The 25,300-nt window shown below is 39.3% G+C and overlaps 1 protein-coding gene across 7 annotated transcripts in view; it reads right to left on the bottom strand.

The window, feature by feature from the left end:
• Positions 1-25,300, bottom strand: part of DAAM2 (dishevelled associated activator of morphogenesis 2) — a 206,805-nt gene that overhangs the window by 99,576 nt on the left and 81,929 nt on the right. For all 7 annotated transcript variants that reach the window (XM_085219419.1, XM_085219418.1, XM_085219420.1 and 4 more), the window contains one exon: positions 11,507-11,709. In XM_085219419.1, the coding sequence (XP_085075545.1) occupies positions 11,507-11,709 (203 nt within the window). The remainder of the gene's footprint in view (positions 1-11,506; positions 11,710-25,300) is intronic.

Raw genomic sequence — 25,300 nt, forward strand, 5'->3', positions numbered from 1 at the left:
ACCTTACTAAAAGCAAATGCAGAAATTACCTCATGCATTTTCCATAGCACGTTCCTAGTTATGTATCACATGAAAATGATGAATTTATTTTTTTAAGTAAACAAAAAAAGTATGACTCATGTTCACCCATGATCTTCCATAATCCCTACTTCCTTTTCCAAAGAAATGCGCCTACCTTCCTGCTTCCCATTCTGACTTGCTCCTATAACAAATTCATTTTATCTGTTCACTCTTTCCCACACAGTTTCTCCATCTTGTTTTAAGCCTGTCTTTTAACATCCACAGGTTTCCAATCTAATGACATCCGCAAAGTTTATAGGTATATCCTTTACTCCACTACTCAATCAATCAAACACTGAACAGAACTGAAGCCGTTCAATGTCTGCTTGGTAAGTCTTTTCACTATGACAAACGACAAGCCCTCTGGAGTTAAGTACCCCTTTTACCTCCATATTCTGGTTACGTGCAGAGTATTGACACCTCTCTCAAACAGAGTTCTCAGTATCATCATCTAAAACACCAAATAACAACAAATTTGCCGCTTCAGCACAGTGCCATTCCCCACCCCTTATTTCCCTTCCTTTTCCTCCCTCTCCCTTCTCAGGGCCAGGGTTTGTTTTTCATGCTAAGGTCCTTTAGATGAGACCCTATACGGGAAGGTCGTTGTGGGAAAGGTTATTAGGAGATGTCTGTCTAAACTGCTACCTTTCCGGCTTCCCCACCCTCTCCCTCTCTACAAAGTCTCTTCTGTTCTGCTTTAATACTAATGAGTTCAGAGGAGGTTCCTATACTGGAGCAATTCACAGCTTGAACTGTGCCAAAGCACACAGGCACACACCTCTCTGATCGTTTCCTGCCCAAGCACAGTCGTGCTGGCTCAACCCACAGAATGTGGGCTGGGAATCGCTCCTGCGGCCCTGTGCCAGAGGCATGCTGAATTTCTAGGGGGTGTCGGTGCCACCCATTCCTCCCAGCTTCATCCTCTTGTGTGTACTCTATTTGCCATATGTGCCTATGCAGGAAAACATGGGTTAGTCAGATTGGCTGACATTTAAATCTCTGATAAAATATTACGTAAAAGCGCAGGAGAAATTCAGGAGCAAAATTAACATCTTATCGTGTTCTGTTTGCAGTGCTCAGACACATGCTCAATCTCAGCTCTTCCACAGAGGGGTAAACCAAAAGGAACTCCAATAAATCAACACAATTTCTGTCATCAGCTCAGGTTTAGACAGGTAGAAAGGAAACTGGGAGCTGGGTTTAGTTCTTTTGTTGCTCTCAGAATAATTACTTCAGATTCAGTAGTGCATACCAAAGATCAGAATGCATCCCTAACTCCACTTAACTGAATCAAGTTAACCTGTTCTACACAAGTGCAAAATATCAATCTGTAGCTCAATTTACCTGCTTTAAATTCTAACAGAGACTAGTCCTCTGTTGTCACTAGACAGCATGTAACACAGGCTCCTTCAATTGCCCACAGAACAGACTTAGCAGTCCCCTGTTTTGCAAATTGTTGCTTTTCACTTCAGTAAATGAAGATGAGCTGTATTTACTACTGATCTATCCAGAATCACTACACGTACACCCACATATGATGTATCACTCATCTCCTCTGGGGTAAGGTGGAGGGCAATTCCACAATACTTTTTCCTAACAAACTGAGTATTTTCATAAACAAACACTGAAAGGAAGGCATGACAGTGTATTTGGTTACTCACTCACACCCTGTCCTGTCTCACTGCTCAAATACTGATAATCAGAGCAGCAACTACTGCACTGACATCATCAGGCTTAAGAAAATAGCTGAAACTTTTTTCCTCTAACACTTCTAAATATGAAGTTATATGAAACATTCTTAAAATAGAACAAAAGGAATAAGAGGGATTAGCATTTTCTTTGCAGACTAAATTTGTCCCCTAATTGCAATTACAAATTGTTGTTATTTGGTTAAGCATTTGTAATCCAAAAGTTCTCTCTCACTGTTGTTGTAGAAGTCAACAACTTTACACCGACCAACAAACTCATCCAGCTGTTGCTCTCTATACAAGATGTAATGCTGAAACATAGCCACTAAAGCAATCCCAATGGATTTTCCATGACTCAGGGAACTCCCTGGACAACTTCCAGATTGGGAAACTACAATCTGCTTTCCCCTTGTAATTTCCTTTAGAGAATCTACTCTTCAAACCTCCACCTAGTAAACTATTGCATAACATTGTTGTGCACAATGCTAAATTCTTTTCAAAAGATGTTTGTGTTATTAGTCTGGCCAGCCTCTCTCTTTCTGTGGTTAACAAATCACGGGAAACTGCAAAAAAGAAAAGGTATCCGTAAGTGTTTTTAATATAGAAGTGCCTAGAACATACAGATACTGGACAGGACCCTTTGGCACAGAGTACTGGGCCTATGTGGGAAAGAAAGTAGAGCTTGCCCAGGAAGGCTACAGATTTTCATATCAGATTCTACCTGAAAATAGGAACAGCAGACAAGAGCAGGGCAAGGTCTATGAAAAGAAGAACTACCAGATCTGTCCAAGATCTTCCAATACAATGAATTTTGCCATTGGAAGGCTTGTGTACTTCCTGTGATCTCCATGTATGGCATCTTTTCAGCACTTTTTCAATTTGGCTACAGTTTTGTATTAAAACTTGTTTAAGTATTACAAATCCCTGCTTCACACTGGGGAAGTAAACTCAGGAATGCATGAAATAAGTTGTTCATGTTTGTAGAGGGACTTAGGAAAAGAACTCTGGGGGGAAAAATACAGAGAAAAAAAGAGCAGCACTCCCAAAGTTTTCCTGCCAGCAAGGTTACAAACTTTTCCATGTACAGAAGAAGCAATATCTAGCATTCAAAGCCATGAATAAGTGATGTTCCAGGTGGAAGGCATCTGTCTGTATTTCCACTGGACTAAGCATGTCAAAGACAGCTGCAGATGCAGACTGTTAAGATGAGTGAGAGAAAAAGCACCTTCTGATACCTGCACTGCACGCTGCTCCTATCAGGTGCTGCAGCAATGAGCTGAAGAGCCTCTCATTACCTACATTTAGTGACACCAAAATCTCCTCCTTGTTGAGTTCAGAGGAAGATGCCTGGATACTGCTGACCTGAAAATTTCATACCCTAAAAAGATGCTACGCTACCCACTCAGCCTCACCTGTGGCATCTCCCCTACCACAGAGCCTTGCAGGGCAGGCAGGCATATGGCAAGAAAGGAAACCAAGAATTCCCATGATGAAATAACCATCTCACGTTACTTTAACAGGTAACGATAATATCCTGAATGATAAACAACCTAGACACTGAAGCAACTAGAGCACTGAAGACAAAACCCACCTGCAGAAGGAGACAGAGACATGGCATAATTGTAAACCTTTCCCTCCAATTCTCTTTCAGGCTACAACATATACTGTTTGAGTATCCGTTATATCTGATATAAATTGCTACTAGATGAGCAAATACAGAATCTAATTTGAATCAACACACGAAATAGATTAACTTTACGGACTGTTATCTACTTCTTCATTCAACTACCTTATTTTGTTTAGTTTTGCCTATACCCCAGCTACCCTTTATCTCAGTAGGGTGTAACTGCTGTCCTGCAAAACACTTTTACACAGTCCCCTTTCACAATCCTTCCTCCTTACTGGAAAATTTCATTTGTTACATTTACATAGTAATTTTGTTATGAATTCTATAAGGTTTTCATCATCACGGAGATCTAGCTCTCCCTATGTTGCTAAAATCAAACTAAGTGACAAATCATATTTCCTGCAACTTCTCAGAGCTGACTCTTTTATGAGCTGCAAAAGAAACAGATATCTGTTATTCAGTCTTCCTTCTTCAACACACAAGCTCTGTCTCCAAAAGCATAGCCAGAAGATCATTTTGGTCCACCATTTGTGCCATGCCACCTCCATCTCTGCACTCTTTGCTCTCCCTTCAGCACCACAGTGACTTCATATACTTTTTCTTTTCCTTCAGTGTTTCAGAAAACATTATCCCTCCTTATCACAATATCCTGTCCAGTTACTATCCAGCCATCATGTTATTTGCATGATTCAATACTTTACTCTGACATTTTCCACAGATTCTTCTCCAGGTGGCCCCTTCTCATCTCAAACAGCCTCTTTTACATGATCCATAAAAGTTTCCCAGGTATCTTCAGCAGGCCAAATCTAGAATTCAAATGTCCTCTCCAGAGAGCAAAGAATTAGGTTCTTAGTGGCTTTGTAGGGCATTAGTATAGTTTTGAACAACATAAGACAGTAATACACAAAAAGTAAAGAAAATAATTGTAGAAGGGCAGGAATCATGTTAAGAGAGACCATGTTGAAGGTATAGGCCAGAACATCTCTGCCCTGCTACTGACTTTATGTCCACCAGAGAAGACAGAACCTGTTACTTTAAGTCAGTAGATACTGACTTGTATGAGAGTAATGGTTCAGTTCTAGGAGTAATGTAGAAAATGGTCTACTTTGTACTCATTCGAGTGGAGCTGAAAGCTGAAATAAAGGTAAGTCGTTTTGATCCTTCCAGTTACCTAGTATGACTCCTACTATCAATATCATTTCAATGTTTAATCACTTCAGCAGCCTTCAGACTCAATCCAGTAGTTCTTGGCTCTACATTATAGCCATTACGAAACACAAAGCCATTAATGTAATAGTAATGCTTTAATAAGAAAAAAGCTCTACTGTGGGGCCTTTACATTATCATTTTTGTTTTTTTATGTAATGTTGCCTAGCACTAAATACACTTGCAGCTGTGCCAAAATATGATCATATTGCCAGCACAGCTGATACAGTGTTAGAAATACTTGGGTACAAGATGTCTGAACAATCAACACATCCACCCATGGCTTAAGAGGATAGCATATAATGAGAGTTTCCAAGCATTCAGTAGAGGGAAGACATAAGATAGACTTCTTAGCACATCAATACTTTAGTGCTAGGATCTGGATTTTCCTTGCTTTTTGCATCCCAAGTTACATCTCTCCTCTCCTTTCAACATCCTGTACTGCTTTTCTCATGCCCTAGATTAGCTATTACGCATTTTCCCAATGAAGTAACATCACTGTTATCCTGTAACAAATACGTAATTCAGTAAATAGGTCTTTCTCAGGTGTTTTCAGTCTACTGTAAGCAAACTGCACCCAGGACATACACAAAGTGAATATCTGAACATTCCCTTCAAACACTCCCACCATGACCACAGTCTTCCCCAACTTTCAGGAAGGCTGTCAGTATGCTCTCCTTGGGATACTCAGCAACCACCAGACCCCATGAATACGTAAAATACCACACATACCCAATCTAAGGCAATGTAGAATGATGTGATTCCACTTCAGACTTCTAGTGTAAAGCAGTTCATTCCACTGGTAAGAATCTGTCCATAAGTCTCACAGTAAAGCAACAGGATCTTTAAAGCAGTGTTTCCCTACACAAAAGACTTGTAACTACACATGTACTTTGGTAACACACCCAGGTCCTTCACACCCAAATTCCAGCACATAAATTACATTTGGATTTGCATTTGTTTACACAACCCTTTTGATTCCTGCACATGGAGTGTAAACTGCAGTTTTCTGGCTCCCCTCTTGAACTCCTCTCACCGCACCTGGATCTCAAAACATTTGCTGCACAGAAACTGCTGCTTCTCACACAGCTGCTCAGGGAGCTGGGAGCTGCCAGCCAGCTGCATTTACTGAAAGAAGCCTGAGGAGAAAAAGATTGTGGGTTCTGCATCCAGTGCCACAAGCCTATCCCTACCACATCACTCCATACGTAGGTGAGTGTGAAAGGCAAAGTTATCTCTGCCACATGAGGTATAGTAAGGTTTTCTATCAAGACCAGAGTAACTTTGCAAAGCTGTCTGTAGTGATGTGTACTAGAATCAGCAGCTTGTACACATATATTGCATACGGGGTATGTATAAATCAGACTTGACATTATGAAAAGTCTTTTTTGAAGAGCAGGAAGAAAAGTGGAAAAAAATGAGAGAGAGAAAGAGAAGGATCCTGGCTATGTGCAATTAATTAAAACAAAACCAAAACTCACACAACCATTGATGTGTATAACCAGACTGAGATACTAGACATAGCTTTTGTTTCCTAAGTCTTAGTTTCCTAATAGCTTCAGAAATCTTACTCATTAATTTTGCTATGACTACAACAGAATATCAGTGCATTTGAACGCATGTTAATTCAACAACTACAAACTAGCTCAAGTCAGAGCTCATCACATGTAAATAAAAATGAGGGATCTCTCCAGATCTTGATTGCATTTCTTGATTAGGTACAGTCATTGATTACAAAAAAAAAAAAAAACACAGAAGGGATACCCACAGTGAATAATTAATAATAATAATAATAATAATAAAAGCTAAGAAAGAAAAAAAAAGAAAATATTGGGAAATATAACACAGAAACACTTTTAAAATATGGTTTCAGAAAAATTTGCATTGATCAACAAATTCAAAGCCACAGGCTTGTCAGAGGTATACTGTCTGAAACTAAGATTTACATGCCAGACAAGTGACACAAATTAAATCCTTGTATTAAAAAGAATCCAGGAAGAGACTAGAGTGACTCAGAAGACTGATAATGTGAAACTGAAATATTCAAATCTTGGCAACATGCCTGAATTTAAATGTGATTAAATGCTGTGATCAATATACGACACATGTTTCAGGTTTGAAGTATGTATTTCTAAGCCACAAACGTTCAGTGCAAAACTAGTGACTAAATAAGCTTCAGACATAGAGATACTTTTCTGAAAAGGCGGTGTTTCATGCTGAAAACGAAAGACAGGCAGCTATGCACATCTCCCCCTCAGTTTCTCCCTATTACTCCTGGGGAACAACAGAGAACTTTGTTCTCCAGGCCTGTCAACAAAGATAAACTCAGCTGATGTCCTCTCTCTTATGCTTACAAAATAGACTAATGCGTAAGGCAATCTATATTCACAACAGAGGCAATTCTTTCGCTTTTTTACCCAATAAATACTCTTGCAGGTTACAGAGCCAAAGAGGGGCCGCACAAACACTGCCATAGCTAGGACTTGGCAAGCTTGAGTGGGACTGGTGATATACGGGAGCACTTATTCAATGTGGTGAAGCCTAGTTTTCGTCTGAGGTGTATGTAGTATCCATTACATTAAATGGCCTGCCAGGGAGAGCTAAGCATGAAGCAAAGTTGCTACTTCCAAGTCAGCTGTATGCAATGGGAATTGCTTCTACAATTATTTACAGTCAGATCCCATCTCCCTGTGGATCTTGATGAAAATGTGCTTCATAGTGTGTCACACAGATGCCTTGCTCAGAAACTGTTTTGCTTTTTCTGACAAAATAAGTTAAATTCTCTGATAATTCCCTGCTGCACCTTAATCTTTTTCAAAGTAGAACTCCCTTTTCCCCTTTCCCCTCAAATTTCTCTTTTCTGGGAAGAAGGACTACAATCACAAAGTTTTACTCTCTGTGAAGGCAGAGAAGGAACAGACGTGGACGGATGTCAGAGAGTGAACACAGAACAGAGCTTTTCCAAAACTTCTGTTACTGGTCACTTCATCAACTACATCGAAAACTTGTACTCTTCAACCCCATCAATTATTTTCTCTCTGTCCTGAGATGATTAGTAAAGATATTGGGTGTGCAATAGCCTATTGTGCTCAGAGAGGAGTAAACAACTGCTTTCACTCTCTTATGAATCTATGAAGCAAACAGAGCCTCTTATTTAGGGGCTTTGAAAAAACAAACAAATAAATGAACAAACAAACAACCACAAAAACAACCGAAGTTTAAATGCAGTGTAAGAGAAACCAATCATGACGGGAGAATCCAGACAACATCCTACTTAAACTTAATACCAGAATGCTCCAATGACTAAGAGGGGATAAATGCAAACATATCTCAAATCTTTCCCAGTGTAAGAATCTAATGTGGCATCAGTAACTCAGATAAGGATATTATCATTCAAGTTTGCAGACTGTAGCATGCATTATATGATCAGCTTTGCAAAGGGCAGCTTAAAACAACAACTCTGCTTTTTCCTCTAAGACCTTCCTTCCTAGAATAGTGTTCAACTCTACCTTCTCAAGCACCATGAGCATCTCAACAGAGATACTACCAAAATAAAGAGACACAACAAAAGCACAAGCCCATTACACTGCCCTTTCCTCTGTGCTAGCATTACTTATATATTTTTGTTTTCTTTCCCTGAATTTTCAGCATTTAAGTTGCCTCTTGGCCAGGTCTGAGTCCACTTTTAGCATCCGCTTGGTTGTTTAAAAGAGATATAGATGGCAGAATCTTTACGGTCATTCTGCTCACTATCTTAATCAACAAGATGAGTCCAGGACTCATAATACTGAACAAAAGGAATCTGCCGGGGCAAGAATACACCATCATTAAGAAATTTGAAGAAGGACTTGGAGAAACCATTTCACGAAAATAAAGAAAGAAAAAAAAAACCAGAAAAAAAAAGATTTCTCTTTACGGTAATTCTTTCAGATTATTCCGCACTTCCTGTTCAGTCAATAAATCTGTGCAAGGAAAAACACATGTGCTTAGCACAACCATTTTTGCCAGCAGGCACAAAACCAGCTTGGCACTTGCTGAATAGATCACCAACTGCAGCAACAGCACTTTACTACATGGTAGTGTACATAGTGCCAGCTGAGAAGAGAGACTGAGGGAAAAACGAGAAGCAATGCTGACTGTAACAACCTTGACAGTCAGGTAGGGCCAGTTCTATAATTTATGAGATAGGCATAAGACCACTCCACACAATCCTCCTACTGTGTAGAGCTTCCTGACCTGTTCATTGATTCTCAGGCCATCTGTTTTTCCCTTTTTGTTGGAAGCTGAAAATGGCCCTTTGAAGAGCAAAGCTTGGAGTCACAAGTAGTTGTTTGCTTTGTTTCTCATGCATCTAGACTTGTGTAGCAAAACAAATGTCTGAGATCTATCTTAGAACTCTTTTTCTGGTAAAGCAGCAATGAGAGCAGACATTTCAGCTGAGATCAGCATCATCTTGTCATTTGACAACTGCTGTCTTGGTCAGAGTCCAGTTAAACAACTGTCACCACACAGTACCCAGCAAACAGAGCAGCATATACATAGGTGTGCATACCTCAGCCTGGTGTCTACACAAGCAAGTTTACAAGTTCTAGAGGAGTTTGTGACCCCATCACAACTAAAGGATCTCAATACATTCTCAATTCCTTAGTCTTCTCCTTTTTCAAAATGGACAATTCCAACTTTATTTTTATAATGTTAATTTAAGGATTGCACAAGCAAGAAAAGACCTACAAAATGTCAATTTTTCTCCAAAAGGCTAGGGCAGGCATAGTGAATATTTACTAGACTGGAAAACTCATCACAAGAGAGGTTTATCTAGCACAGCTAGGCTTAGCTCTTCTTGTCATTAGCTCCTATATAGGACAATGTCCCAGATTTTAACTGCAACAAGGGGAAAATAGGGCTTTTAAAAATTCATTCAAACAGACCAATATGTTTCATTATACCCTTTGTAGTCCAGATGGCAAGATGAGGATATATCCTCTGGGCCTGCTTCAGGGAGCTAACGCAAATGCTTTTCTCACTGCAGATCTCAGATGATGTTGGTGTCATCATTTCACTTGGGGATTTGGGTCAAAAGGCTTTACACTTAAATCTGTTTTTTATATAGTACAAATGCACCAGACTAGACCCTGACGGATAAGCAGTGGGGAGATTGGTACGCAGCACAGAGCCCTCGCAGGCACTTCCAGGTCGCTGACTTACACTGGCCCATTTACAGACTGAATCTTTCTAATCCAATTAAAATCTCATCTGAGCTGTCAATACAAATGTAGCCTGTTTTATTTTAGTGTCTCATAGAACGTGCATTAATCTGGGCTTGTAGGCAAACCATCCCCGCTGGGCAAATTCTGTATTCTGCCAGACCAATTTCTTTTTTGGGTTCTACCACTCCTAAAGCCTTTACTAATCTAACATTACCTGCCAACACAGGAACTCCTCCTATGGGCATGTATCATCATCCTATCTGAGTGCTTTAAAAAATATGGTATATACGATCAAGCTTCTGAAAAGCAGCTCTTTTCTCTCTCAGCTTACTTCTGATGTAACGATGAGTAGAGAACTATCATTAAATACAAGAATAAGAATTTGATCCATTTTTATTTCAATGGCTTCATTTGTTTGAAATACATATGCCAGCTACAGGCTGTCAGCACATTTACTAAGTTATAGCATACACTAATAACTCAAAAACTTCTAGGGCCAAAATTTTTTTGCAGATCGTCATGTAGACTTGTCATTAAGTGTTGCACCAAAAAGATTATAAATCTTGCTGTTTAATAGACTTCCATAGGACAGCTGCAAGCTATTTTGCCACAAGGACATTGAAAAGAGCTACTCACCAAGCATAAAGCAAAAACCCGAAAGCACCCTAAATATCACCACAAACTCTCAAACTCCTCGTAGAGCTTGATACCCTTCTCAGTAAGCAAAAGCCCAGAAGCATAATCAAACAAGTCTCTTTGTAGGACCCAAAAGTGAACAAGTTTAGGTTGTATGAAGCCAAGTTCAGAAGCAAAGCACTTCTGTTGCTAACATCTTCAGGAAAGTTGGATTGAATATTTCAGTGAATCTTGATACTGGATAGAGGTGAACTTTCATTCAATAATTAAAACTTTTTATTTGAAAACCAATTCTTAAGCAGCATCTGGAAATAAGTAGACAGCAGAGCAGATAACACTCTTACTCCTGAGAGAGATCTGTCACCAAGCAGAATGCTCCACAGTCAATCAGCTGTACCTTCTAAAAGGAATTCAAATAGTCTCTCACAAAATACAAACTGACTTAAATATAGACTGTGATTTTGTGAACAACTTCCAAAAGAGGAAACTCCCTATCTATGAGTTAGAAGCAGACTCTTCCTTCTACTGCACGCCTTATTCCTCCTGAAACAGCTGCAAGTTTTGCTGTCTCCTTCCCACACACCTGCCACAGAACACTGCAAATGAAAAAGAAATCCATAAGTTCTAGAGAAAACAGAAAGAATTAACAGAAAAGAAATCCATACCTATTTAAAATGTACAAAGAGAGTAACTTTGGCCAAGGATATCCTTAAGCTGAAAATTATTAGAGTGGCAGAGTATTCTGGAAAGGGCCATTCTACAGCTGCAGCTTATATTCTTTCCTAGGATGTGCTTTTGACCACTGTTTGAAATAGGATCCCATATTAGGTAGTCAGACCATTGTTCTGAAAATATTCCTGCCCATATTTTACTTACTATAGTTACCCATACATTCACCTCCAACTGCATACCCAAATTACATAGCCATTTTCATTGATACAGCACTGTGAAGGCATGCTAAAACAAGCAAAAACCTTTTAATATTGTTTTTTTCCTCCCATTCTTATTAAGTTCTTTTACTCCTTTCAACAGAAGAGTTCATCCACCCTCTAAAATAAATCAATTTGCCAGCAGAAACTTACCACAAGTTCAGAAAACCTGGCATTGAGCTCCTCTGTTGGTGGTATTGGGACAGTAAACTCGAGGAATTGGAGAGGGTTGTTGTCCTTGAGATTGATTTCAGGGAGGTCACTACCCCCAAAGCAACAAAGAAATCCCAGCGCATGACGATTCCTCTTCCTGGGGGCCATGATCATCATGTATGATGCTATCTTCTGATCATGTTCTGCAGGCAGAAGGAAACAAGGGGAAAAAAAGATAAGCAAGACTCCATTGGATACATACAGCCTTCTACAGTTACGGTGGCCATCACTGAATGAGAATGAGAAAGATTTGAGATACGAAGAGCAAAATATGCATTCCAACCAGACAAGGTAGCCAAGCTTTAACATTCTTAAATGGCAACACAGAATCAACTTCTCCTAAATTTTGTGAAAAGGTTTTACAAACTCAGTGTGTGACTTTCTAGCAGTTACCTTTATTAGTAATGATCAGCAGCCAATACTGAATGCCCACTTTGGCCTTTTGCTCACTACTACAGCAGAGGAACCAAAGTACATACTGGAGTATTTACCCAGAAGAAATAGAAGATCCCTCCAAAGATATATCATTTGATGAAGGGAAAAAAAAAAAAAAAAAAAAGCCAAATGCAACAATAACACAACAAGAAAAAAATTGCTTTTTTTTTCACCACTCTGGAGGCAGACTGCCAAACATTCACTTATGCCTTTATGGCCAGGACTACTGCAGTAGGACCATTCAGTTTATCACATTTTCAAGCACATGTAACTAGCTTGGGCTGCTTTATGTATCCAGTGGAGAAACTGTACAGTGCTAGTAAATCTGAAAGCATGCACATTTGAGCTGCCAGATCCAATTTTGACAGGACCCAGGCTTGAGGGGCTTTGGTATCAGGAGCGTAAAGGGAAGCAAAAGGAGGCTTGAAGGAGGAGTTGGAAAGTGACGGATTTCACCACACAACACCGTTTGTGAGCAGCCCATCCAAACAGGAAGCCTCCTGCCAGTAGTTTGAAAGGAGGGATCTGTGCAGTACGTAGAGAGCTGCATATTTTGCCCTTTTAAGGGACTTGTTGTTTGACAGCTCTGGGGCTTATTTGTGTTGTATTTTTTAAGGACTTCGCTTTTGCACTTAATCTGCAGAATAAGCTATATCCTTAGAGAGTAAATAATTAAAGGCCTTTGCAAAGTCCAGCTCCCTGGGCACTAAGCAGGGAAATGAGGAAGGTGGCAGGTGAACCAAACCACAGGATGCTGAATGCTTTAGCAGCAGCAACACAGCTGTGCTTTGTCATCAGAGCAGTTGCTGCCCTAACCTGCCCCACAATGCTCCGGCCTGTTTGCTTGCCAGAACAAGGCTGCTTTGAGCTCTCACAGAGACTAAGTGGCTGTGCTAGGAAAAACACCTTTAGGTCAGCAGTAGCATAGTAGGACTTAACATACTGCATTCAGCCAGAAGTTCTCCAAGGAAAATGTGAAGAAATCTGAGCATGCTTGCTTAAGAAAACAAAACAAAACAAAACAAAAACAAAAAAAAAAACAACAAGCAAACAAAAAATAATCCCAAATCACTCAAAGCTTCATACTTGTGGCCTTATGGACTGGGCACGACACACATGCTCTACTCTGTGCTGAAACTAACTCATTTAGTGCCTTCTTTTACATATTATCATGCAGCTGAAATCTGCATTAGATGGTATCAGGCACTATTCTCCGGCCTGCACTTTGCTCTCCATGCCAGCTTTGAAATGGGTAGTAAGTCTCACCAGAACTCAACAGGGCAGCATCATTCATACCAGCTTCAAAAGCACATCCATTAAATCACTGGATTCTCACTAGGAGACGCCAAATGCCAGATAACTCTGGAGCCTCATACTGATATTGACAGACTGAGAAAAAGCAAAGTGTCCCCTGTTCTAGAACAATATTGTATACATCCTCCATTTCCTCTCAAAGAAACAGATTTAAGAGAACTGGGTTCTTAAAAGATTTCATAAAAGAAACTCAGAAGTTGACCTTCTCTACTGTACTCCAACATGGCATTTGCCAGGTCCATTTCTAAGAGGCATGCAGGAAATTCATGCTGACACAGGGGTAACATGGTCCATCTGTACAACATACAATTCTGTATAGGTTAGGTATCTAGAAGAATTTGAAACACAAAGAATTGAGAACAGCAAGAAAGGAATCTAGCATAGCCCCTTTAGAATTGAATCACTTAAGAAATGAATGACTGAATGTATATTTCTAGATGGGAGACTGTCTTCCTCAAGATTAACCCCACCAAACAGAAAATGCTGAAAAACATTTGCTTAAGTAACTGGTTATGCTATTTAACTTAAGAAATAATTATGTTATTTACTGTTCATGCTATTTAAGAACTAACTACATCTTCTTGATTTTTATTTGTGGACATAGTTTTGAAGAAAATTAAAATTTTTGAATAGCATCCAAACAATTCTTTTTCTTTTTTTTTCATCTTTTCTTTTTCAAGAATCAAATCTGGAGAAGGAAAACTTGCATCCAAAAGAAAAAAAAAAAAAGAAAAAGAAAAAGAAGATAAGGGAAAAGCAACAGAAACAAACATCTTCCATTTCTCAGAGTAGTTACCGATAACCAAGCTATTACAGAAATTATTTTTTAAACTCAGAAAACTAACAGTAGTTTTTGTATTTTTCTTTTCCTACAGAAAGATCTATTAGCATTCAACTTATTTATAAATAAGGCAATTGCAAAAATGACACAAATATCTGTAATTATATATTTTTAAACACCTCCTGTGAGAATCAGTGGAAAATCTCTCTCTGGAAGGAATCCCACTATTAAACACAACAACTCTCTCCCAGAGCTCTTCTCGGTTGCACTGTCTTACCCTTTTACACAACACAAAGAACTTGCTGTCATTTCAACAGCCCATTCTTGCCTCACAGTGAGCCCCCTCCTGCTTCCCAGCCTTATTTGTGGTTCGACTCAGGTCAGGAGTCACAGTCTGGAGCTTTGCCCAAGGTCTAATTATAACGTCTTCTTCCTCTGACAGGGTGTGCATCTTCATTTCTAAATCACTTGGCCCAGTGACCAAACATAATTACGTTAATGTAGTTTTTTCAAGTCTTATCTGAAGGGTTAGCCACATGGGATGGGATCTCTGCTGACTGCACGCAAGGATCCTCTTTCAATTGCAGGTTCTGAATTGTTTTTTCAGTCTCATTTCTTTCTTCATTTTCTCTCAAAAATTACATTTTCCATGCAAAAAATATCCTGAACAGGCAACGTTCAAAAAGGAATTACTGATCTGCCAGTATTTCTCCTGTGCAAGAGAGCTGATTATCATAACTTTTAGTACACTTTCTTCTCCATTCTTCTCCACAGAGAAGAGCACAGCTACAACTAAAATAGAAAAAAAATGATTTTTGTATCCACCATTTTTGGGAAAACAGAAGAAAGAAAGAAAACACTATGGGTTAACTAAACACACACAAGTCTGCAAAACCAGTTTACAACACAAGGAAGCATTAATGGAAACCACTGATTAGCCTCTTCCAGATCAACAGATAAAAAATGTCAGTAAATGCAGGCCAAGCTCACATCTAGGTGGAAAGCACTAGACTGCATATATGCTACAGAATCACTGTCCCCACTGTTTTATTCTAACAGATGAGAGAAGAAAGTAGAAAAAAAAGCCCAATCACTTCTGTTTCCCCAGTGGATCTGTATCTCTGTCCACACCAGGGTGAAATGTATAAATTTGATGCAATGTCACATGGAAAACAAAGATAAGGTAATTGGTGATAACTGATATTGGTTCATTAAAGGCAGCCATGCCTAACAAACTTAGTGGCCTTTTACAATGGAGTTACAGCATCAGTGGATAAATGAAGAGTAACTGTTGTCATCTACCTGGACTTGCAAAGCGTTTGACACTCCCACACAATATCCTGGCTACCGAATTAGAGAAAAATGGATTTGATGGGTGGACCACTTGCTGGATAAGCAATTGCCTGGATGGTTGAGCTCAGAGAGCTGCGGTCAACTGCTCAATGTCCAAGTGCAGACAGATGACAAGGGGCGTTCCTCAGGGATCAGTGCTGGAACCACTGTTATTTATCATTTTTGTAGGTGACATGGACAGAGAAATCAAGTGCACTGTCCACAAGTTTGCAGACAACACCAAGCTGAGGGGCGCGGTTGACATTCTAGAGGGAAGGGATGCCAACCAGAGAGACCTGGACAGGTTTGAGAGGTGGGCTCATGCCAACCTCATGAACTTCAACAAGGCCAAGTGCAAGGTCCTGCATCTGGACTGGGGCAATCCCAAGCACAAATACAGGTTGAGCAGAAAATGGCTTGAGAATAGCCCTCAGGAGAAGGATTTGAAGGTGTCGAATGATGAAAGACTCAAGATGAGCAAGTAATGTTTCCTTGCAGCCCAAAAGGCCAACTGTATCCTGGGTTGCATCAAGAGAAGTGTAACCAGCAGGCTGAGGAAGGCAATTCTGCCCCTCTATTCTGCTCTTGTGAGATCCAACTTGGTGTATTGCATCCAGTTCTTGAGCTCCCAACACAAGAAAGGCATGGAATTGTTAAAGCAGGTCTAGAGGAGGGCCACAAAAATAATAAGAGGGCTGGAGTACTTCCCCTACAAGGATAGCCTGAAAGATTTGAAGCTCTTCAGCCTGGAGAAGAGCGGATCTCACAGGATCCTTCCAGTACCTGAAGGAACTGTTTATAAGGACATGAAGCAACAGGACAAGGGGAAATAGCTTGAAACTGAAAGAGCATAGATTTAGACTAGATACTAGGAAGAAGTTATTTACTGTGAAAGTGGTGAGACACGGGAACAGCTTGCCCAGCAAGACTGTGAATGCCCCCTCCCTGGAGGCATTCAAAGGCAGGCTGGGTGGAGCTTGGAGCAATCTGGTCTAGTGGGAAGTGTCCCTGCCTATTGCAGGGGCTTGGAACTAGATGATCTTAAAGGTCCCTTCCAACCCAAATCATTCCATGATTTTATGCAGTAGAAAGAAACCTGAATCTGATCTTGGAACAGAAATCAACACCAACACTCCAAATCCAAATTAAATTTCTACATTACTCAACTATTTAATAAACCATCAGAACTTTGTGATATTATAATAGCTAGCTTCATCTTCACTTACTGGATGATGAAACCAAGAAAATAAGCATCATGCTCAAAATCATCAAAATGAACACACTGGGCAAAGCTAAACAGTTCTGCTCTCCTAATCCTATAGTCAGTTCCCTGGACCGCATTGCTTCTCCAGTACACAGATGGCAAAACTAATCAGCTTCATGGCATGTTTCAATTGCCATGGGAATTGTCCATGCAAATTGTCATGCCTGTCACATGCAATGTGACGGATGTCATGTGTAATATAAGGCAACTGCAGCACTGGGGAGCAGTGGAGGGAAGTGTGTGCAAGCAACCACTAGCTCTATCTGCAGTAGCCACTCAGCTCCTTTTATTTGCTTTTTCCAATGCAGCATGGAGCTGCCTGGCTTCAAGGACACAAAACAGCAACAAAACAATTAACTACTTAAAATCCACTAAGTTAGAGCCATTCTTTCAGGAAGGAGGATAGTCCTTCCAGAGAAGCACCACTTGCATATTGCATTGAATAGGAAGGCATCAGACACAGGCAAAATAAATCAATTAATCACAGGAAAGAAAAACCTAGAAAGGAACACTTTGTGTAGCAATAGCCACAAGCACAATCCTTGTGAGGCTCAGCCTTTTCTCAAGGTTTCCTTCAGAGGGGAGAGCACGGCTTGCCACTCACTGTTCTGAAGCCTGGTCATAGATCTCCCCCTAAGAAAACACTTTAAAACAAGGGTACAGATGTCAAGGTGGAATAAGAAATCTGCAAGCCAACCCAGGCATTCTACTCCACTCAGTTTCACCCACTTGTCGGGCTGTCTCATGGTATAAGCTCCTAGGCTGTTGCTCTCCATTTTTCTGCCACAATATCCCATCAAAACTGAGATAGATGAGAATTTCAAAATATTCCACTGCACATGGGAGAAAAAGTAAGTACTATTTGAAGACTGTCAGGTGTAACTATATCTGTAAACCTACTTAGTCTAATGTGCCTGTCTAAAATCTGTTTATTTTTTAGTTCTTAAACGTGCTCAGGATGTGCTGTATGACCAGTTATCTGCTTATGACCACAAATCCAATAGTGCCTTACCTTTCACCTCTATCTGACTAACACAAAAAGAAGCTACAAAGAACTCTCTTTCCTGTCTAAAAGATTAGTTTGAGTCTCCCTCTGTGGTCTTTTGGAAATCGGGCAGGATGAAACAAACAACAATAAAAAACAACAAACACTAGCAGGTTCTTCATGTTCCTCCCAAACCATTTATCCGCCTTCACAAAAAGACAGTTTTAAAAGAATACGGTCAAATCAAGATTCAAAACCCCAGACAATGACAGAAATGAAGTAGTTAGTAAATGTCATAAATTCGGCTAAATATCATTTTTATATGTTTAAACATTTTTTCCATCATTTAATCAAGTACAGATCAGTAATTCTCTATACCTGATTGAGATGATTGAAAAATCCATTCCTTCTTTTCCCCAGTGAGAAGTTGCTTTCACAAATGTACTAGTTTATTTTATGTTTGACTCTACATGACATTTTCAAGGGTCAAAACCAACCTATTCCCTTACATATCATGAGTCCTAACTAAAACTTTGCATCTAATTTAGATGCAAGTAAATCCATACATCTGTAGCATTTGAGAATGGTGATGTGACTCCACTGTACTCTAAGCTGCAGACCAAATAATTAAAATTCACAACTTAAGTGTTTATGCAGTATGCATATATTCTTCATCATCTCAGTGTCTAAGTGTACAAGATATTTGGCTGAGAGGCAGCGATGCCTGGCTGTACAGAACTTTGGAGGCAGAAATACATTTTATTTAGTGCTTATTATATCACAGGTTCCCATCCTAATTTATCAATTCCATATTTAGGGAAGCCCGAGTGCCTCACTCTTCCTGTGTGAACCTTTCTGACATTTTCAGGTGGTGGATCCAATAGTACTGCATAACCCGGCATACAAACAACCTTTCTGGTTTGAATGCATTAATCTAGAGCCACAGTCTTTCTTTCCTTGTCTCTTCTCTGTTATTATTCTCAAAACTTTTAGCAGCGCAGTATTACAGTTTCAGGAGCAGATACCTCCACTTCCTTCTCTCTTAAAACAAAGTCTGGACTATTAACAAGACCAATTTTCCTGACTGTCAGCTTTGTTGGTTCTTTTTCCATTTTTTCCACCCTTACCCTCTTTCATGACAACTTTCAGACTTCAAATGACTTCTTGTATCCATTTCATTCACCTCAAACAGCAAAAATCCTCTCTCAGTTATTGTACAATGCCAAGCAGAATTACAGTGCTTCATAATGTGCAGGTGCTAAAAAGTTTGTTTTCAGAACTTCCACAGAATACACTGTAATATTAAGGCCATAAATTTCAAGACAAGGCTACAATCTGAAGCACTTTCCTCAGCTTCTCTCAGCCTCCTTTGGTGCTGGGTACAACTGTGATGCAATTACAAGAAGAGACAAGGGACCAATACCTTAGAAAATGGAATGCAAGATAAAGAATATTTGAAATAACAAATTAATAGACTGAAAATGAAATACACTGTGGAGACAAGAGGCAAGCAGACATATCCACTGATGGTCAGAACCAGCACTGCTCCTTCAATTCCAAGACAGAAGACTAATCTTCTCTACAGAAAGATGAACTTTTGTGTCTTTTTCAGATCTTATAAAATCAAATGCTTTTAATGTCATTGGTCTGAGACTGGCCCTAATCAGTAATGGCTTCCAGTTCTATCCATAAGACCAGATCTCAGAGAACTTGATCTCAAGGATAGATTGATCTGAGAATAAACTGTCCCACTCATCCCTCTATTCCAAAAGACCAGAAATACTACTAGGGTAGATTAGCATGAAAATTTGACTTAAGAACTGGAAATCTCTGCAATATTTCTATTGGGAAGATTGGGATTTAAGTCACAAGATTATCAGTTAAAAAATTCCCTGCAGCATTATGTTCCACCATCTTCAGAAGAAAGAACATACAAAATCCCATTAGTAAGAGTGTCCCTGTCTTGTTTCAGTCATTGTAATTTTTCCATTCTGTCATTGCCCAATTATTTCCAGACATGATGTAACCATTTTGCCAGGGGATTTGGGAGTCAAAATGTTGCTGTTGTTGTCATCATTATCCTGGGTGCCTGAATTTTCCAGACAAAATAAGCAGCTGAGGATATTAGAGTGCCTCTGTTGAGAGAGAAATAATTTGTAAGAACTGCCAGTTTGCTCCAAGAAAAATAAACAAATGGTAAAGGTCCAATTACATCTTCCCAAACTCCAGCTCATTTCCATGTAAAATGTTGTTTTCTTTTCAGACAATTAGCAGAAGAATGTTTCATCCCTGCTCCGATGTCATCACAGAGTACAAAAATTGATTTCCATTTTAACACGGGGTTCAGGGGCAGTGCAGGACATCAAAGCTTGACTTGACTGGAAATATGCCTTGATTATAACCACTGACAGCCAGCCACAGATGTAGGTGTACAAGTGCATTCCTCACTATTGCCAGGCAAATCCACTATTTGCACTGGTGAATTTTTCCTCAAGCTTTCTTGCCGCATAGAGCAACCAGATATAACGGGAGAAATCTGACATAGACAACACATGGACTTTCACATGCTTTTCCTAGGTGGTGCAGAATCTCTTTAAAACTGCTGTTTAGCATTGCCACCTGCAAAAGACAGCTTCCAGATCTGTTGCTTTCCCACTCAGTGCACCAGCCAAAGTACAGTGCATTTCTGTTTGTCACTGCAAACATATAATTAATGATGGTGGTTCTCAGCTCAGTTCCCTATACTGAAAAGCAACTGACTGTGATGGTAGATGAAAAGTTCCTTTAGTGATTCATTAAAAGAAAGAGACAGTCAGTAGATGCGTCACAAAGGGAGCAGGTCTTGAGATTTTAATGCTCTCTCCATTTTAGAGATGCTTTCTCTAGGTCAAGGCACAGACAGCATCAAAGTGTCACTGATTTTATATACCTGGTTTTTAAGCTACTCAGATTCCAGGGTTGTCAATTTGGCACCAACAATAAATTCACCCTTGAAAATGAAATTAAGAAAAGGTCACATAAAGTATTTTATTTCAGCATTTTTATTTTTATTCAACATTCTGACAAGGGATAATCTGGGTTCAATGCCCTGAAACCTCAACATTACGCAAGTAGTTTTAGACTTTAATCCAGCAGCTTGGTGAAATTGTTGAACTTTTAACCTAACGTGTCTTCATGAAGAATGGATATTTGGAAAAAATTCTGCTCAAGGATTTGGAGATGTTTTCTGTGTGTATTTTTAAGTGGTATCCAGATAAAATATATTTTCTGGCTGCTGCTATATTTATAAAAAGAGAGTGTACACTAACAATGAAAGCTGGTTTCAGAGCTGTGACCTGCTGCTTTAGGTTTCAGGGCTGGTGTTTTATGATGTTAGGGTGAAAAAGTTCATATCTACATTTAGATCCAATTACACAGAGCTAGAGCTCTGAGTTACATAGGTAGTGATTTTGAGGGTCTGAAAGGAAACTGCTACTTAAAGCCAGTCACCTTACTTGTATAATCAATGCATGGTTTTGGCCAATAGCGAGTTACAAAGAGTGCAGTAAAAGAAGAGGTGGAGGGGAATAGGTGGAACTACCCTAAATGTGCTGATTTTCTCTATAGTGACACACATCCTCAGACTATGTGGTCTGAAGCATAAGATACATGAGGGACTGTGCACACCATGACAGTCACTACCAACTCCATTCTTTCACTGTTCATGATTAGAAAGAGTTTAAGTACTAAAGTAGAACTAGGGAAGACTTCCTAGAACTCTAACTGATCAACACCCCATTCTTCCTCGTGGGAAAATAATTTGCTTTATGACTACAGAGAATCCCCATACAGCAGGTATTTGGGTATTCATCTCTGGACCTCTAATTATCTTTAGAAAGACAATACATTGCCCAAAGACAAGGCAGTATCTTCCAACTACTGTGCCAAAATTCCTTGCATCTCACTGACAAACATTCAATTACAGTCCGTAACAAAACAGACTGCACTATAGAATTCCCTTGGCTCCCCAGCTAGGAAAAAAAGTAAACAAAAAGAAACACCTTGCTTCTGAACAGCCTCTTGATCTGAGTGCTACATTCTCTGACATGATTTGAAAGGGAGGCTCACTGTATATAAACAGGACAGAATTCTACCCTCTATTAGCAAAGGAACATCTTCTTCATCCCCTTAGGTCAGCAAACATTACTATATCCAGCAATGCATGACTTCACAGAACACATTCCAATATTACTACTTGTTATCTCTAGTTCTGTACAGCACTGATTTGTTTGATAGATTGTACAGAATTTTATCCAAATCATTACCTAATGCATTTTGTTTTGTCTGATTCTTTGGAGACATATTTAAAACTTGTTTAAACCAGTAATTTTTCTTGCATTTTACATCCTGAACTTATGGACTGTATACATACAAATAAAGACAGCAAATAGTCTAATACTGCCTCTTACAACTTATTCATATTTTGGCTCTGGCTTCCCTCGCCACGAAGGGACACATGTAAGATAAATGCATATTATGCAAAAATATCTTCCACTGCAAGAACAAATTAAATTGCTGTTTCCCCAATTTTTACTTGCTGTAGAGAAGAAATAACGAGTAACAAAACCTTTCCAATAACATGTAGCTAGCATCAGCATTTGATTCTACTCCCCTGTCTCAACCTCACACAGAAATACTCCAAACAAGGAAGGACTGTTAATCACATGGCACTTCGCATCTACCTCACAGTATAATCAGTAGAACTGCAAAATGTCAGGAAAAAAAAAAAGCAAGGCCAACTACGTATGTAGACTGGATGGCAAATCCAAGCAGAAATATCTTCTATGCAACTGAATAATTTGAATGCAAGCTGCTAGTCTGTCACTAAATTTTAACTGCTGGATGTTGAAACAGTAGATTTTTTATGACAATAACATTAATGCTACTGAATCCCTATGTTTTATGCTTTTAAAATATATATATATATATAGTCATGCATATTACAAGCAAAGGGTCCAGGGCATTATAGTTGTGCTTGGCAATGCTTAAACTAAAGAAACTGTACAAATAAGCAGCCTGACCTCCAAATCTATAAAAAAAAAGTTAAACTAGCAGATGTATAATGCAAACATTGAGCCCATACTACTGAAACACTCTTCAGGGTGACCTCTTCCCTAGTGCTTGTTCTGTCCATTCCCTATAATCAGTCAACTGGAGCCTGTAAGAAGCATGGCTACCACTCAGGGAATGTTCTTAGTACTGGGTTTACACTGTTATCAGCTATTAATCACAAAAAGCTCCACTGGGATAACCCTACAATTAAACAAGTCAATTAAGCAATGCAAGCCTAGAGAGAGGAGTCAGTATGGGTAGTAGATCTTAGGAACATCCTTTTTTTTTTTTTTCCAAGAAAAAAATGTTCTTTAGACAGTAGAGAGAGTCCACGAGGTCTTAGAATATCCTGTTCATGCTGAGACTTTAAACACACACAAAAATTTTCTACATTTTTAAGAGGTCATGCATGATAAGGAAACAATTCATCTCCAGTGGGGCCTACTAATAGCGGCACTAACTCTTCTTAATCTCCAAAGCACATTTCATACCCATATCAATATGTCAAGATATTCTTCCAGCTTTTAATGGAATGTTACTACAGTAACAATTTCTCCACTCCATTTGAATTACATTAGTGTAACTACATGGACAACAGATCTCAATCATCAAATACTTGCATGATGATCACTAGGTCACATGTGTTCAGAAAGCTTCTCATAATGGAAGTGCCCTCCAATGAGGTGATTTTCAGAGCAGTTCAGAGAGCTCTGTTCAAAGAAGGTGAAATATAACATTGCCCAAGTGAAAAAAAAAACCAACAAAAATTAAGCTCTAGTACTGGGACTGGATCCAGCTTTAGAAGCATTTTGTCACTTTCATTTAATAAAGAGAAACCAACATTGACAAAATCTTGGAAATGAGATCTCTTTGCAACCTTCAGCTGGCCACTCTGAAGCAAAGAAAGCATCTCTGGAAGCTGGAAGGAATACCTACCTCTAAGGACCAAAGTTTGAGATTGAGTTACTAAATAGCAAAGTGAATCCACTTATCATGGGAAATGATGCAAAGGACAAGATGAAATGCCCTTTTTTTTCTGGTTAGAAGGCTCCTATACTTTGTGAGAGTATTTGTGTGCTGTGGAAGGACCTTGGTATGGCGATAACTTCAGTGAGTCAACCAGACAGTGGTTCAGTCGAGAAAATTAATTCATGCCTTTGTACTCAGAGCTTCAAATATCTAGGCTGAGATGACACCAGAGAAGATCTCAATCTAGTCGGGTATTAAGTGTTTCATACTCCATAAAACGAATGATTTTAGGCCTTGGTTAGGGAATCCTAGAAAATATTTCTGGAGGTAAACTCAGAGGAATGAGAAAAGGAATGAGAGAAAGAGCATTTCATGTTTCTCTTCAGAAAGATATCGGAAGGGATTATGCTTGCCTTATCAAGGCGGTAATTTCAGGATATGCAAATTATTGAAATTGGGTTATAGGGACTGCAAGAAACTTTAATTCCTCCAGTGAGTAAAGAGCATACATTCTCTATATAGTTTCCTCTATAAATCCGCAACAGACTCCTATTAAAGCTGATAGAATAGCATAGAATAAGACACTAGCTCTCCCAAGCAGAACTCAGTTCATTATTTCTGGTGAATTTCCTCAGTGAGATCATGCCAGATAGGCACCTGAGATTTTTATTTTATTTTTTTAAGTCCTAAACATATTTTTATTTCATGTTCTGAAAAGGCCTTTTGAGCTGATGTTAGCAAAATCAAAGTACAGCATCCAAATAATCACTACCTGACTCCAGGGGAGTGTATTCCAAGCCATACACAAACTACAGTAAGGATTGGTACTGATACCTCCTTCTTAACTGCATTCATCCATGCAATTTCTGTCACTAAAAATGAAATCTAACAGTGCTAGTGAGTTAGTAGAGAAACTTCCTTCTTTTAACAGTTGAGATTTAAAAAAAAAAAAAAAAACCAAAAACAGACTATAAAAGGCTGTAAAGGCATTCTTCTCACTCCAATAAGCGAGCAACACAGTGAAGCAGAAACCTAAATCTAAACTTGAGGTAGTACCTCACACTGAAGCAGAAGTGTTCATATATGTGGTTAGTGTTGCACAGACCTCTTGCCAGGCTGAACGTATTCAAAAAGAGAGATTTAGTTTCCAACCTTAATCCTAACTCCATGAAAGTCTGACCACAAAATCAAAAAAGCAACATACGCCATATGTCAGTATTAGTTTTATGCTTCAGCTACCCTTCCACCCTCCCCCTTAAGCCATCTTTTCCCAGGAATATCTCTCATGCAGCTTATAAAAACTCAACTAAGTTACCTCAAATCAGAAATACAGGGCAGAATCATCATTGCTTCTGACACCATTAAGCAGAAGATGCTCTCATGCTGCACAGAAAGCCAAAGCATTCCTTTCCCTCTGGACCTTAAGAAACCCTCTCTATATTTAGCAGCTACTATCTGGATATGCACTGCCAGAGTGCAGAGTTGCGTATCATGAACTGCGTTGCAACAACCCTAAGTCCTCTTCATCCTGTACTCTTATCCCCGCCATCAGCAAAGATCTAG

This window comes from Meleagris gallopavo, chromosome 2, assembly GCF_905368555.1.
Source record: "Meleagris gallopavo chromosome 2, MGAL_WU_HG_1.1, whole genome shotgun sequence".
NCBI lineage: Eukaryota > Metazoa > Chordata > Aves > Galliformes > Phasianidae > Meleagris > Meleagris gallopavo.